The sequence below is a fragment of the Echiichthys vipera genome (genome assembly GCF_963691815.1).
Source record: "Echiichthys vipera genome assembly, chromosome: 1".
Classification (NCBI taxonomy): Eukaryota; Metazoa; Chordata; class Actinopteri; order Perciformes; family Trachinidae; genus Echiichthys; species Echiichthys vipera.
The window spans coordinates 34013735-34030206 of record NC_139826.1 but is presented as its reverse complement, the minus strand read 5'-3'; the positions used below and the strand labels follow the sequence as shown (position 1 = coordinate 34030206).

The following is a 16472-nucleotide window of genomic DNA, read 5'->3' as shown; positions in this document are numbered from 1 at the left end:
TTTCACGTTACCTTCATCAACCGGTCAATCGTCGGTCATGCCTGATTTTGATTTGAACAGTTTCACTGTATATTATTCTGCTTCAGGAAGTGTCTACACTTTTATAACAATATTTGAAATATCGTTCACAGAAATGGTAATGTCTTCTTGTAAAAAAATTATATACATGGCCTCAAAACCACAATATCTGTCAGGCAGACGCATCAAAGCAGGAGGACACTAGTGAAACAGATATAAAAACAACTTGGAGTAGAATGATTGTACATCAGTCTCAGTTTTAACACATTCAATTTTTAATAATGTATCTTTAACACCCACAGAGAGTGGGATTTTAATACACTTCTAACTGAGCTAATATCTTGCAAAAGTCTGTACAGAAAATAAGATCAACCAAGAGTTAGTGGGAGCTAGATTTTTTACTCCACCATACTTGTGGTCTCTTTGGCGCACTCACAAAAGCAGGCCGATCCCACACAGAAAGTGATGTGTACAGGGTGTGACAGAGAATCTGCTGTTGGCTGTAGAGACTGAAGTGGCTGAATTACTGACTCCAGAGGACTCCTGATGATCTCAGACACTCTCTCTCGCTCTCTCTCTCGTTTTATTTCTGAGCTGCCATTCCTCTCCTGGGCGACTTAAGGCCACAGAGTAATTACTGACAAACCGACGAACATCTGGTCAGACATTTTGACTTAGACAGCATCGTCATCTTGCTGAGGTTGTAAGAAAACACTTGAACAGCATCTTCAGAGTTTTCCGCAGTGTGCGTAAAGGAACAACATTTAACTGCAGTGGAGATGCACAGACATTTGTATGCAACTCTGTGTTTGACTGTATCTAGTTTAGACTTCATTACAAGTGTACTGCTGCCTTAACAATTAGTGGGCGAGTGGGAGTTCAGAGTCAGGTGGACTGGACACATGTTTTTGAAAGACGCCATCCTGCGACCTTTAAGCTTTATGGTGAACTCTGTGGCCATTTAAACTGTCTTCAACTTGATGCAGACTCTATTATCATGTGTCCTGGTGATGTGTAAAAAGCTTTTCCCCCCCATCAAACACTGAGACTGTTACTCTTAATACGCTGTCTTTGCCGTCTTATGTAAAGGTGCTGCTAGTTTTCCTTGAAGCCAGAAATTGTTTTAGAAAAGTGAGTTAGTTTCTTTGAGATTCTTAGATCTCAGACTGAATATCATCTTGAATAACCAATTAATAAATCACTTAAAATGTCCGATACAGTAAAATGTCAAAAGGTGATGTGTTTAATAGTTTTTTATTTACAATGATTATATAAAAACATAGAAAATCAAAAAGAAATCCTGATATTTGGATAATAACGACAAAATGACAAATGATTATCAAAAAAAGTTAAAAATGAAAAAGTTTAAATGTTCTGTTTATCTGCTAATCTAACAAACTGCTTTTCATAAAAGCCAGCAAAATGTAGTTGGATGAAGAAGAAAAAGATGAGATTTATAATAAAGGCGAGGCGTGTCAGCTGCAGTTTTATAGACAATTTGAAATTCATAAATAAAAGATTTGATGGGACGCTGTAATGAGTTAGAAAGTCTAATGCAACAAGATATCGGTCCATGTCTCACGCACGCACGCACGCACGCACGCACGCACGCACGCACGCACACACGCACACACGCACACACACTTTGGCAGTCTCTTCCGTTCCCCCCACCCTCATGACAAGTTCATTCCTTCTCTGTGATTCATGGCTGTGATCTCAACTCTTGAAGATGCACCATGCATTCAGAAAACACACACAGAAGTGTGCACAGATTTTAAACTAAGCATGAACACTTCTCTAGCTCATATGACCTAGACCTCCTCTAAAACAATAACAATTAAAAAAAAACATCTTCAACCTGAATGTATTTATGTTATTCATCAAAATAAACTATTGTATTTATATGAGTGTTTTAATATCATTGTTCACACAACACTGTACCCTGATCTTTTCCTCCATCTCTTCTGCCTTTGTTGAAATCTAACAGAGTGTCCTCAGAAATGAGCGATCGTCATAACTAAGTCATGAAAGACTCATCAGGTTGCAGAACAGGCGGACTGTAGAAAATTAACTATGAAGCAGCGGTCTCTATAACCTTCGCTTCTGTTGCCTCACATATGTAAGATTCAGTAGAAATAAAGTCAAACACCAAATATACTAAGGTAAGAAAAAACATATAAAGGGAGAAGTGGAGAGAAAATGGAGGCGCTGAGACAGAAAGTGGAATAAGTGCTTCAGTTGAGCAGGAGTCCTTTTCAAAAGCTTGATTGATTATAACAATAGTCATAATTGTTGACACTGACATCCTACACTATAATACTATCAAAAGTACCTGAATTACACATGAACCGTCTTTCCACTACAGCGGCAAAAGTGGGTGAGCTTGAGTGTGCCGAGGCCACTCGCTTTTCCATCGACACTTCCAGGCTAAAACGTGCTGGGGCCATGTCGGGGACAGTTTACAGGTGAATATGGCACATATTGTACCCATGGGCACATATTTACCCATGGGTCAAGCAGGACCACCGTGCTCTGAGGTGGAGTTGAGGGTCTCTGGGCGGAGAGATAAGTGCAGCACTTGTAGCTAGTTTCTCACTATCGCTGGAGAACCCAGAAAAACGAAAAACGGACGATAAGTGATAGTGTTGCTCACTATCTACGCAAAGGAATAATAAATCAGCAGTTGTATCAATTTGTAAACGGTGTTGTTAAGGTAGACACGCATTGGAAACATCACATTTATTCACATCATGGGGATACAACTAATACCACATTATCAATTGAAATATCAGACGAAATTAAAAAGTGTTTATTGGGCTTCATAAAAGCCATGCATGATTTAGACGAATCAACTGAGATCTTGTTTTCTGGATAAAGGCCCATCAGACTGCTGGGCTTTCGGCCCATATGGGGCATTTTTTGGACTACTGGTGCTTCGGCTTAATGCCGTCTGAGATACTGCCTAGACCGGGGCAACACGTTACATACATTTCATTTAGCTGACGCTTTTGTCCAAAGCGATTTCCGATAAGTGCATTCAACAATTACAGTACAAAACCAGAAGAGAGAGTTATTAAGTAAGTGCGGTAGCTTCAAATAAGCCAAGAGTGCTACATACAAGGGCTTTTTTTATTTTATTATACCGTCTTCTTAGCCAAGGTGCAGTCGAAAAAGATGCGTTTTTAGCCTGCGGCGGAAGATGTGTAGATTTCAATGTCGATGGGGAGCACGTTCCACTATTTGGGAGTCAGGACATCAAACAGTCGTGACTAAGTCGAGTGAGTCCTTGTTCCCCTCTCTCTCAACACCGCCGGTGTTAGTGAGGCGTTTGGCGTTCATTTTTTTTTGCTAGCCAAACAGTGCAAGGGTTTCACCTGAACACAACTTAGCGTTAGCCTAACTTCGCCTGTTTTGTGGATTGCTGGATGCCATTTACTGTATTTCACTTTGGCTATTTTAGGTTCCAAGAGTCTGAGTCTGTGTAATGGATGTGTGACATTTACACAGGAGCAGGAGTGATTTAGAGACATACTGTGGGGTTATCGACTTAATTTGAAATTCATAGACTTGAGTATTAATCGGTTAATTGAGGATCATTAGTTGCAGCCCTTTTATAAATAAAGTTATAATCATATTTTTATTCAATTTATACCTTAATGGCAGATACATCTTTGTTGATAAAATGGGAGAAATAAAAAAAGGATGGATTGACAAATAAAGAGACAAAAGAAAGACAAAAAGAAGAACAGAAACAGTGAAAAAGACAGAAAGAGATATTTACATAGAGACACACACACACACACACACTCAGACTTGTAATATGTCCAGTCAAACTGCATGAAGTCAGTTTCTCCACAGGTGGATCCAGCCTGTGTAAGGACCGTTTCCATCTGGCTCTGTCATTTGGAAGGAAAAAAGTTTCTCCCTCCTCTCATTACACTGTTCTGTCACTTTTCTCCCACAAAACAATGAAGCCGTGTGTTCGCAGACACACACACACACACACACACACCACACCCTTCTTCCCGTGGGAAAGTTTTTCTCTCTGTCTAATTGACCTCGCTCATACTTTGTGAAGTACAAACAGACCTACAGAAAGTCTGATATGGCCTTCTATTTAAACTGCAGCTAGTTTATTTAAGCCTTACTGCTGCAGATATTTATGGCTGGATCAGCTTTTTTTGTGGTGAGAACTTGTGACCTTTAGGTGACAGGACAGTGCAGCCAATCGCAGCTGCTCTCATGTACTCTCCGCAGGTACCAGGCACTCTCCACATACAAGAAAACAATTACTCTACCTCTCTCTCCCCACCAGCCTGCCCTTACGTTTGCCCTCTTTAACAATCTCGATAGCATCTCTCCTTGCCTACAAGTTCATTCCGTCACTGTGATTCATCGACCTAATCTCAACCCTTCTGGATGCACCGCGCGTTTGAAAACTACACTACACACAGGACGAGAGGTGGTGAACACATCTCGATTTACGCACAAGTGCTGAGTTATAAATCAAATAACGTAGACAGAGTGGGGACTTCATTTTTTTGTGTACAGATATATAGACTGCACTGCAATGGCTGTCTTGGTTTCCTCAATATTCACTTTGGACAAAAGCAACAGACACTTCCTTAAAAAAAGCATCTTCTTCTGTTTGTGCATGCCATTTTAACAGAAGCACGTCTTTTCCACCGTCTTTGAAGGTTCCCACTCATTCAGAAAATGGAAAATCTACCTTTAAGTATATATTTTATGACTACGGGATTCATTCGTATCGAACTAACATGAGAGTACGTCATTTATAGGGCTGTCCCGTATACCACTTTTTGAGCTCCTCTGAACACTCGCTGTTGATTACTACCGAATATTCGGAGCTCAAAATCTAATACTGGTTGCCGGCTAAAGTGTGCGAACCCGCTCTCAGCTCCGTGCATAATGGCAGCTCTAAATCGTTTATCTTCATTAAATTGCCTGAAAACAACAGCAGTGTGCTAGAGTTAAAGCACACAGATCTACACAGGCACAGGCTGCAAAGTTCCAGTGGTATTCATAAATTAGCTGCTAATTAGTGGTAATTGCTCTAAACAACACAATTATTTTCAGCCTGCCTGCACGTCTTCTGAGCCTACATTACGGAAAACAGAGCAGCTTGTGTTGGTAGCCGTGTAACAAGTTAGCTGTACTGTATTTTTGTGGTCTCCGGTGAAAAGTAGATGATGCCAAATATGATGCATGTTCCTGTTCACAGTTGTGTGTATGCATACATTCTCGAAATGTGGGGACGCAGTGTTAAAAGTAAAGCTGCATTGATTAATTGAATACTCGATTAGTTGTGTCAACTATTAAAATTAATTGCCAACTATTTTAATAATTGCTTCAACAATTCCAGCTTCTTAAAAGTGAATATTTTCTGGTTTCTTTCCTCCTCTATGGCAGTGAACTGAATATATTTGAGTTGTTGACAAAACACTGATCAACAGTTTTTACCCTTTTCTGACCAAAACAACGAATCGTTTCATCTAGAAAATAATCGACAGATCAATCAATGAAATTAATCGTTAGTTGCAGCCCTAGTGAATAGTACAGTGCCTCTGGGAGTCTCTGTTGGTAAAACCCTGTGCTGTGTGCAGCGTGCGCCAAATCAAATATGGGCACACAGGCTCCTACTGCATAAAGTTTTTGTTTTGTCTGAATTGAACCCAATCGAGGCTGACACCTCGCCCGTGATGTGTGTAGCACCACAATGCCCTTCTAACAACCTATTACTTCTGGAAACTATATACAGTGTCCCACATTTACTTTGTGGAAAAACAAAATCCATTCACATGCCAAGAATGATGTCAGTGCCCAAATAAATACATGTACAGTACATCCTACGGAAGAATATGCAACGCTGCCTGTTTTTAGTGGTATTTTCTGCATAAAATCTGTCTGTCATTTACTTTTACAATGGATGTTCATTTCATAGTCTTCTGCAGCTTCATATCTAATTGCTTTCACCACTACATGTGAAAAATGTTCAGTTTCTTCCAACAATACGGTAGTTAGCCATCTGGCTGGAGACAGGACAGAAAGTTTGCCGGTGTACTTCATGTTAATCACAATAACCGGCAGCAAATAAAAAGCCTGTGCAGGTAGAGAACCGTGTTTTCCTTTGTTTTGTACCTGGGCAGGTGGTGGACTATGGTGAGCGGCAGGGACAAACTTTGACAAGAACAGATTTCCTGAAAATAAGCACATTCCCCTCAGGATATTTGACTGAATGGTAAAATTGTTGGCACTTATGTTGGTATATTCTGGTTCCAGCTTACCTTCGGTATTCGTCACCGTGTGGATTTTTAAACATCCAATCTATTTAATGACTTGAGTATTTAGTAAGCTGTGCCGCCCGTCTGCTCAGCAAGGGAAGTTCCAATATTTGTTTTAATAGCAATAAAGTTGACTGTTAACTAACGGGATGTGGTTTCGCTAGATAGTAGGCGGGGACAGTGGGAGTCTCGTTCATCCATTCATTCTCCTCACTAATTAGATGACGAGGCATTTGGCTACCTTAAGTGAGTCATAGTTACTCCACATAGTCAAAAACTAAAGACAGTGACCTTCATTTTTAATGAATTATATTGCTGGGGTTGTGATATATTTTATTTTTAATTTATGACATTTTTTCCCAGCACAAGGGTTCATTTCAAGATCACTGACGCACCAGCTAATGTTGTTCTCCCCTTTTTTCCACATCTATAAACCCCATTAGTGAAACTACAATTGGACATGCAAATAAAGTTGTCCTCCAATGAGGGGTGGTGATGGCAGGGAAACGTATGCGTATACTGTCCCACTGTTTGGTTTGGTTGTGTTTAGGTTGCACAGAACGAGGACTGTTTCTATAATCTCTCTACCCTGACGTGATCTCTTACCACTCGCAGCAGCCTCCTCTGCTCCTTGAAGGTGGCGCAGCAGCCCAGCACGCCTGTTACCATGACGATGGCTCCAGCCAGGATCAGTATGTAGGCGGAGGCAGCGTAGGTCTTGGAGGAGAGAAGGCTGATGTAGTCGCTCTTCTCAACCAAGGTCCAAACACCCACCGCCATCACAACGCCCCCTGCCAACTGGGAGAAGAGCACATGACAAGAGTCCGGTGAAGGGTCCGGCACAAAAGAGCAGAGACTCTGGTTCCCAGAAACGATGCACTACACGATTTAAAGGAGACAAAACCTGGGAGAGACAAGGGGGTTTCAATTATTCATCACCCAAGTCTGCTTGAAAGAGACGAAGGAGGAGAAATTAATGCCTGTCAATGAATGTGAACTGATAACGACTCACCGCTGCCACACAAGAGATAACCTAATCTTGAATCAGGTGATGCTGCAGGAGAATTGTGAATGAGCTGAATGGAGCTGCTCAGGGCAGAAAGCCTCAGCTGTCTCTGCTACTGTGACAGGTTGGAAACAAATATGTACATATCTACAGCTATCTACAGCTGCAGTAATTTGCCGATTGACAGAATTGTTTTTGCAACTATTAATACAATAATCAGTTAATTTGTTTGTTTTTTTTCAAGCAGAAATGCCAAGCATCCTCTGGTTTTCCAAATTAGATGATCTGCTGCTTTTCTTTTATGGCAGTAAATGAGGGCGCACTCACACTGTCCGTCCGCACCGTACCCCGTGCTTTAGAACCGCGGTAGGCCTCGTGCTCGTACAAGTGTGCACACTCATGCTTGTGAATGTGCAAACGTGCTTTACAAAAGCCCACCTCTCCCAAACGAGCCGTGGTTGGCAAGCGTGTCGCAGCTAGGCACGGTACGGTAGGACTCACACTGGTCAAACGAACTAGACTTTAGCCATGGAACCTGTTTGGGCACAGTACGGATGGACAGTGCGAGTGCACCCTTAGATCTATTTAGATTTTGGACTGTTGGTCAGACAAATAAAGCTAATTGAAGAGAAATCAATTGTCTATCCCCACCTCCAAGTATCAGTTGGGGAGGCTATTTTAAAAGGTTTAGAAATAAAGGACTTTAACCATACAGAAGAATCACATGGTTTAAAAACAGGATGAATTATAGTCATCAAGTGAGGACAGACTAAGCCAGCATAAATACAATGCTTCAGTCCAGCATATAACTCTCACAGTCCCACATCTTCAGCATGATCTATGATTACGGTTTAAGAGAATATGAGGGAAATTAAATCAATAAAATGTCACTATGACGAGTCAGCAGAAGCTGTAGCACTGCCACAGAAAGCTGTCATCGTGCAGAAGCTGTCATTCTAACAGCTGGGCTAAATTAGACTTAATTTATAAATAGGGAAGACGATGCTTTCAGAGGCTAGAGGCACTGACTGAGACTGTACCTCACACAGAGACAGTGCGGCAGCAAAATCACACACAGAACATTGTTAAGCTAGATATTTCAAGACTCTTTACTCGCTATTTTATTTGGTAACCACTAGTTATTGAGCAGGAACATTATAGAGCTTCTGTTACAATACTGGATAAGTTAATTAAGAAGTAAAATGGGGTTCAGTCTCAGCAGTGATCACTCCATGTGCTGAACATTATGTTTGCTGTAGTTTTACCTGCTGTTGAAACTCAATGAACCACGGGGATTAGTGAATCTTGTCCAAGTGTAACTGGAAGCTGAATAAGGGTCACTTACACTTTGGCGACCCCCAGTGGCAGCAAGAGGTACAAACTGGAATATTAAAAAAGTCTAAAAGAACACTGATGTGCATGTGTAATGTTATGTCAGTGCATTTTCCCATTCATTAAAGCAACAGGAGTATTTCTTTTTCACAACAGGTAAACAGAGTGATGGTTGGGAACAAAACAAGTTAAACCTGTATAATGTGTCATCTGTTATCTGGATGATGGTTTTTTTAGTGTCTTCGTGCAACAAATGCATAAATGTACAACGTGCATTATACAATTGAATGCAAGTTATTATCCATTATCAAAAAACATTGCTGCTACAATAGCGCTTTGTTTAAATGGCACTGCACTGCACCGTTCACTCAACCTTATCTCCGTGGCCTTCAGGATTACAAGATTTGTTTATATTCACAAACACGGCAGATACAGTTTTGAGGTCTTGCGGCCATTCAAGTTCATTTTCCGTCTTCAAGTCACACTAATCTTGTATGTAGTGTAGATGTTGGTGCATGAAATGTTAGTTGGGGTTCTGAAAATGTTGAATTAATCCCAAAATCGTAAATAATTTCATCCTAAAATATCAAAACGTAAAATTCCCTACTTCTTATGAAAGCATTGAAAATAACCCAAACTGTTTAACCCAAGTTTTTTTTTCCTGACAGTGGTGATAAGTTAATGAACACATCACCAGGTGTACTGATATAACTTAAAAAACCCTTCAGGAGCCACAACCAAAAAAACAGACAAACAAAATAACAAAATAAAATCCATCTCATCCTGCTGAAACACCTGTAATGAATAGGTATGGACTTTTTTTCTCTCAATTAAGTGTCTTGAGTCAAAATTAAACACAAACACAACAAATGTTACTCCTGAAGTAAAAAAAACAGCTGCTATTCAGAAAAATATTTTTAATGTAGTGGTGCAGTGTTTATTCTGTTGTCTGAAGTTTAGTCCCAAAATAATTTGTACTAGCAGTTGCAGCAAAGCGTGTAGTTGTAATTTAATATCAACAAGAGTCTATGGAAACCATGCAAGTGAAATATAGTGAAATATCCATATGGTTTAAACTGCGGCATCTGGCACTGAAAGGTTCATTATTGTGTGTCTGCCAGTTTGAGAGAGACATGACTCTGTGGCAGACAGATGATTATAACATATGGGCAGAGCTGTAAGTGCGATTTCACAGTGAGAATGACATCCTTCCTTTGCTGTCGCCGCGGTGATGTTTGACTCTCATTTCACGCAAAACATCCAAATTATGAGATGAGTTATTTGTAGCACTTCCCTCCTGGAACACCACATTCTTGATACTGGAAAGTTTGGGGGGAATTAGGCCTTGAATGCATCCTCTCTGTCCTCTGTAGAAGAATGCAACTTGGCTTTCAAATGCATGAACTGGAGTAGCAGCAGGCGTTCATCTGCTGCCTGAATAAGAAGGCTTTGTTGAAGGGTTCAGAGAGTTTTATCAGCTAATTTCTTCTCATTTTTCAAAATTTAAAAAGCACATTTTTCATGTCAGTACAATTACTTACTTACTGTGTGCTTTTGTTGTTAAAAACATAACATATAACTTATCCTCTCCTTATCTTTACCAAGACACATCAGAAGAACTTGTGCCAACACTTTTAAGTCATGCAGACATCTCACCTCAACAGAGCCTTTGCATTTCTACTGCTACTGCTGAAAATAACAGCAAACCTCTGCAGTAGCATGATTAAAGTCTCTACACATAAAACAAAGCAGCAACAACGTAGCTGGTGAACCCAGAGTTTATAACCCCTGTGACAATTCACAATCCGTATTTGGGTGTGTCATTTTGAAATGATATAGATGGAAAAGTAAAATTCATAATCATCTTTTAAAATCAATCAGATGAGGAGCCCATTATTTCAGTCTTAAGTCGCTGGTTCAAGTCCCTGTGTGGAACATGTATGGAGTGGGACTGGTGGCTGGAGAGGTGCCAGTTCGTCTCCTGGGCACTGCCGAGGTGCTGTTGGGCAAGGCACCGAACCCCAAACTGCTCGGGGCGCCGGTCACTGGCAGCCCCCTCGCTCTAACATCTCTCCTTAATTGCATGTATAGGTCCTGTCTGTGCATGTTTGTATTTCGTGCCTGTGTGTGAAACGTGATTAATATTAAGAGTGAAAAAATTCAATTTCCCCGTTAATAAAGTAATTCTTCTTCTTCTTCTTCTTCTCCTTAAAAGCAGTCTGATTGTTTTTTAAATAAGTGCTTACGTTATCCCTGCACCCATCTTGATGGCAGCTACCCCCTTAAACTGGCACACAGTTTAAAAGGAAAATCTGATTTACTACCATTAGGGATTTACTTTGCTAGTTGTGGCCATTATTTCGGGTGTCCGTTGTGAAAAGATACTCACCAAATAATAATATAATAATAATAATTCTGGGTTCATGGCAAGATCGCAATAATAAAGTCTGAGCGGTCAGACAATCAGGGAGGTTGGAAACATCTTTGCCAGATTATTTGAACCACTTTATTAAGAGAGTGCACCTGCATCGTCACAGGAAAGCTACAGAAAGTACAGAAGGTCAAAGCTGAAGTCTGTAAACGGTTAAGCATGGAGAGTTTGGTAAATCATTTCATTGTTTGTTTTCTCTCCCACACAGTGCGTCTGAACAACCTCAGGGTTCGTTTAAAACACGAACGATTGTCTGCGTGTGTTTCTACTTCTTTATAGCTTTGCTGTGTTCCAGGATCTCCGCAATTATTATGGTGTGTAAAATGTTATTCTCAACAATAAACATTTAAGGGAGTGTATGAAGAGATATCCAGATCATAAATGTTTTAAGGCACGCCTGCATTTTTGGAAAGCATGCATGTGCTTGAGAAGCACTTCAGACCAACACGAGCACTCTCTCGATTGAATCTCAACGATGCCAGAGTGGAAACTTACCCAAAAGAGAAAGTTGAAAGTAAACAGGAGGTATTTCAAGCAGATGGTTCCACATGTTTCCTTTTTGTCCTCATAGCCCTCCATGCTGCAAAACACACAGATTTCACGTCACTTATGGCAATAACAAAACATTTTTAGTCAATACACTCAACTTACACTCACTTAGCTTTCTCACAAATTAATGTATTGGTGAGGATAAAAGGGGATAAATACGACTCTTCTGGTGACTGGTACCTTGTTTGTACAGCATATAAAAACTCCTTTCTGCTAGCATTGATTATGTTTTGACATTTGTTTGATACCAGTACCAACATGATAATATGATGACATTTTGGTGGTTCACTTCATTGTATAAACACAAGAAGCTGCTCAAGAATGTTAAAACACCTTATAAAATTGGCCAAATCCACTCAGCAAAAGTCATGGAATAAGTAAAGAATAGAAGAAATGCTAGCGAGCATTTGATGCTAGCTTACAGCACTCATCAGTTTTTGATACTAAGTGCCACAGAACCATTTTACGACATTTTGATTTAAAAGATAACAGATTATGTTAAGAGGATTACTAGTTTACTGAAAGTTATGTCAAGAACATCATATTGAATTAGTGCTGCACATAAGAACTACTTTGTCGATTATTCAATTAGTCTATAAAAGGTAAAAAATAACAAAAAGTGAAAAAAGGGCATTCACAATTTCTCAGAGCCGCTGCAATGTCTTCAATTTGCTTTATTTGTCTGAGCAACAGTCCAAAAACCAGACCTATTATGACCATATAAAAAAGCATTAAACCCTCATGTGAGCAGCTAAAAAAAATACATTTGGCTTAAAAAAAACGAAACTATTAATCAATTAAGAGAACGGTTGCATTACCTTCTGCTGATTAACTAATTGAACGATACCCTGCTGATTATAGGGCCATAGTTTGCAGAAAGGATACAGAACTATAACTCGAAATAAAAGCCATTCCTTCATTTTCTAGTGAGGTGCTTTTAACAAATGAGATGTTACAGAGCTAATGCAGAACATGGGGGAGTAAGCATTAGATCAGCAGTGTAGGCAGAATCAGTGAGCTGAGTTATTACAAGTGTATGCAGAGAGATCCATGACTAAGCACTGCGTAGGAGCTGGGCGTCTGCCAAAGGTTGGGAATTATAACCACCAGCTCGGCCCCTAGTGCCTGGTACCAGCACACCCAATGCAAAAACGTCTTCTCTGAAAAGCAAACTAATATTTTCAGCAGGGCGTGTTTCATAAATCGAGGTAATGACATCTTAAGTTAAAAACGTGTACTACAATCTCTGTATTTAAACCGCAGCACTGTATTAAAATTTGATATGTACTCAGCCTTCATGTAAGCTTTGTTTCCCCAAGTCTCACATCCTTTTTTTTTTTTTAACTCAGTAATTTCCATGGCTCACTTGCCAGTCAAGCCTGGACTCGCCCTCCTCTGACCGCCTCTTGACAAACTCTCCCGGTGTCTGCAACCCCACACCCGCATCGTCTACTGTCAATTCAGATGAGTGCTCTGCATGAATGAGTGAGTATGTCTGGGCTGTGTCTGGTGACCATCTGGTAGAGTGGGACCGTTAGTGTCATCTTGCTAATTAAATTCAAATAAGACTTAATTGACAACTCCTTGTTTTACTTTTTTAGAGCCGGATAGGAAACAGATGAGTCAAGAGAGGAGGTTAGCTACTTAATATGTTTGTGAAAACACTACAGGAGACATTTGACTTTGGAGAGATCCACAATTATGCATCGCATTAGCGTAGTTACTCAAGAGCGCATGAAACAAGTCCCAGGGTAAATAAAGCGGAGAGATCGGTCACCTCTCTGACACACTCACCATAAATTGCATTTAAGATAATGGCTGTCTTGTCCACCCTAAGAGATTACAGTGGTGAAATACTTGGAACAGATTCAGAAATGCTTTTTATTTTTATCCGCATAAGCAAACAAATGTAATTAAGTGTTGTATTTTTTGTCCATTACATAATCAAACATATTTTAAAGAAACTTTAATTTACATCTGCAAGTTGTCATTGTTAGCTTAACATGTTATCAAAAATAAGCAATGAGTAACAATAACTTACATTAAGTCTAAAATAACACCATTAGAAGCACTGCACTGATGCTTGTAGCATTTCTCTTCTGGATCTTTCTGTAAACCAGGATGCTGAGGATTAATTGAGAACTGTTTTAATAATTGATTAAATGTTTTAAGTTTGATTCTGGCTTCTACAACGTGGTTTATTGCTGTTTTCATGTCCTTATTAAATTGTAGACGGAATACTTTGGGATGTTTGATTGTTGGACAAAACAAGACAATTTAATGGTGAAGATAGTCCTTTCAGGGTTCACCAAAAGACTCTATAATAGATTTGAATTTCTTTATTAAATGGTCTTTGGGTTTACCAAATAAATGATTACTTTGGGGTCGTCAACCACACAGATCCTGATTCAGATGCCCTCCTGGTCGATTTAGTTACCAGACAAAGGCCTAAAGAAAAGTCACACTGATGTTTCCTCTTTGAAATAGTTATTCTGCTTTTAAAAAAACAACAAATTACACAAATTGGATTTGGATGTGAGCAGGGCTCAGCAGTTGCCAGGTTGCCATTGGCAATCATTTAAAAGGAATTGGCAACCAATTATTGGCCTTCTGTTTTGCCACTGGTGAAAACCCCTCATAGGGACAGCAAACATCAAAGTGTGAAGCCAGAAGTTGTCAGAACCAAAACCAGACACTGCACGTGTGCACAGGCCTCTGTTTGAGAAACAATGGTGAAGCAAATTAGGTTGAGTTAAAACCTTTGACTAACCCTTTGACATCACAAACGAATGTGGAAATTACTTCAAATGACAAAGAACCAGATGAACATGAACCAAAAGCAAAAAGGGCATTTGTACATTTTTCGGGTCTTTTACAAAACATACTCATTATGAGGCGGAAGTACTGTATAACTACATAGTATCTTAATTACTCAAAATATAAGACTAAGACACTAAAAAATGGCAACTATACTTACAGCCAGAAGCTGAAGCCAGGTTGCCAGCCTCGTAACCCCTTTTAAACCTTAGTGTTGAGCCCTGTGAGTAAGTCAGATCAACCAGTCTGAACACAACGTGTCTTCTGTCATGACAAACTAATGTTGAAAACCAAGGTTTGATTCAAATGAGTCACTTTTGTGACCATTTAGAGGCGCCGCTATCCAGCAGGCAAGGCGGGCGACTGCTTGGAACTACAGCTGTCACAATGCGCAAAAGTTTGCAATGACAGTAGGAGACCTGACCTCCCTAAGGGGGCACCACCTGATTCCACCAAAGTTTTTATAGACGGATCACCAGAACATCACAACAATAATCTTTGTTCTTCCCGGTGGCAAAACCACTGGTAAACAAACCCTTCCGTGTCATTTGACCAAAGTAAATGGCTTGAATTACTTGGTGATCTGCACCAAAGTGGAAGTAGAATTTATTTACACACTTCTAGGAATCTACAAGTGAAATTTCATATTTGTACATGAACTTTTACACGTCACATTTCAAGTGACCTTGATGAGAGAAAGCAGTAAGAATGATGCTCGGCCTGAGTGGCTCAGGTGATGGTTTACATTAAAAATGACTTTGAGACTTTACAGCGGGCTGTTCAATTGGCGGCCCCCGGCCCACGAGGGAATAGTTCCTGGCCCTTTGAGTAGAAGCCTGTGTGAAAAAGTAATTCATGACTCTCGTATCCGTCTCAGCGTGTTGGGAGACGCCACATAAACGCATGCTCCCGCTACGCTCTTCTTCGTGGGTTTCTGAATCCTCTTGGCAACTGCTCGCTAAGCTCTCGTTAAGTTGTTGTTCGCAATCTTTTCTGTCTGGTTAAATCTGTGGTTAAATCACCATCGCATGTCTCTTTCTACTCTGAAAAAAAAAAAGATTGTCAGAAAACCGTCAGTTCACCAGAGAATGGACAGAGAAGTTTTTGTTTCTGTCTCTGTGAAGCCTGAGTTTACTCTGCAGCCGTATCTGAGTGTAAAGAGAAGTTAATAAGGCATTTTCAGAAAAATCATGCTACTCTACATTAATGTTACGTTCATTTTTGTAAGTCCAGTTTTTGATGAATAAACTAAAGTTTCATACGTACTTGTCAGCCTGGTAAAGTAACTAGTAACTGAAGTAATCAGATAAATGCAGTGGAGTAAAGGTAGAGTATTTCCACTGATTTGTAGAAGAGTAGAAGAATAAAGTAGCATGTCAATAAAATACTCACGTAAAGGAGAAGAGCCTCAAACTGAAGAGTGAAAACCTCTGGTTCACAGGTTTGTTAATTTATTAAGGATTGTTTTTGAAAAGCTTGTTGCACTTTGAGGCCTATGACTAATATTTACATTGATAAAATAAAGACAATATATGCACTCCTATGTCACTGCATTGTTTTACAATATTCATTGATTTGATGCTCATTTTTACCACCCCTCATTTTGGATTATTTTCGTCAACCGGCCCCAATTCCAACTTAATTGAATAGCCCTGCTTTACAGCATATTTAGGCGCTGTTAAAGCATGTCATTTTATTGTGAAGGACTGAAGTATGGCCTCGGATGTTTTGACAACACTGACGTTAATTTGGACGGCCAGCAGCTCACAGTGTTTACGGCGAGGAGATCAGGGTGCCGAGAGTGACACATGGCTAATACCGGTGTTAGCGTCCTTTGACGACTCGTGTAAACACAAAGATAAATTAGCCTGTTAAAACGATATATGGTTACAAAGATATGAAGTTAGACTTTAGTTTAACACCATTAAATTAACTCAAAACATTACACCATCACTTGTATTTGTAGGTTCAACAGAAAGTTTGATAGAATTTAGCCAAAAACTGTCCCACTGGTGAC

The 16472-nt window shown here is 39.9% G+C and overlaps 1 protein-coding gene across 1 annotated transcript in view; it reads right to left on the bottom strand.

The window, feature by feature from the left end:
* LOC310950577 (CD151 antigen-like) overlaps positions 1–16472 on the bottom strand; it is a 29479-nt gene that overhangs the window by 11851 nt on the left and 1156 nt on the right. Inside the window, exons 2-3 of the mRNA XM_083918464.1 lie at positions 11585–11669; positions 6927–7118 (exon numbers count right to left, since the gene is read on the bottom strand). Of these exons, the coding sequence (XP_083774590.1) occupies positions 6927–7118; positions 11585–11668 (276 nt within the window). The 5' untranslated portion in view covers position 11669. The remainder of the gene's footprint in view (positions 1–6926; positions 7119–11584; positions 11670–16472) is intronic.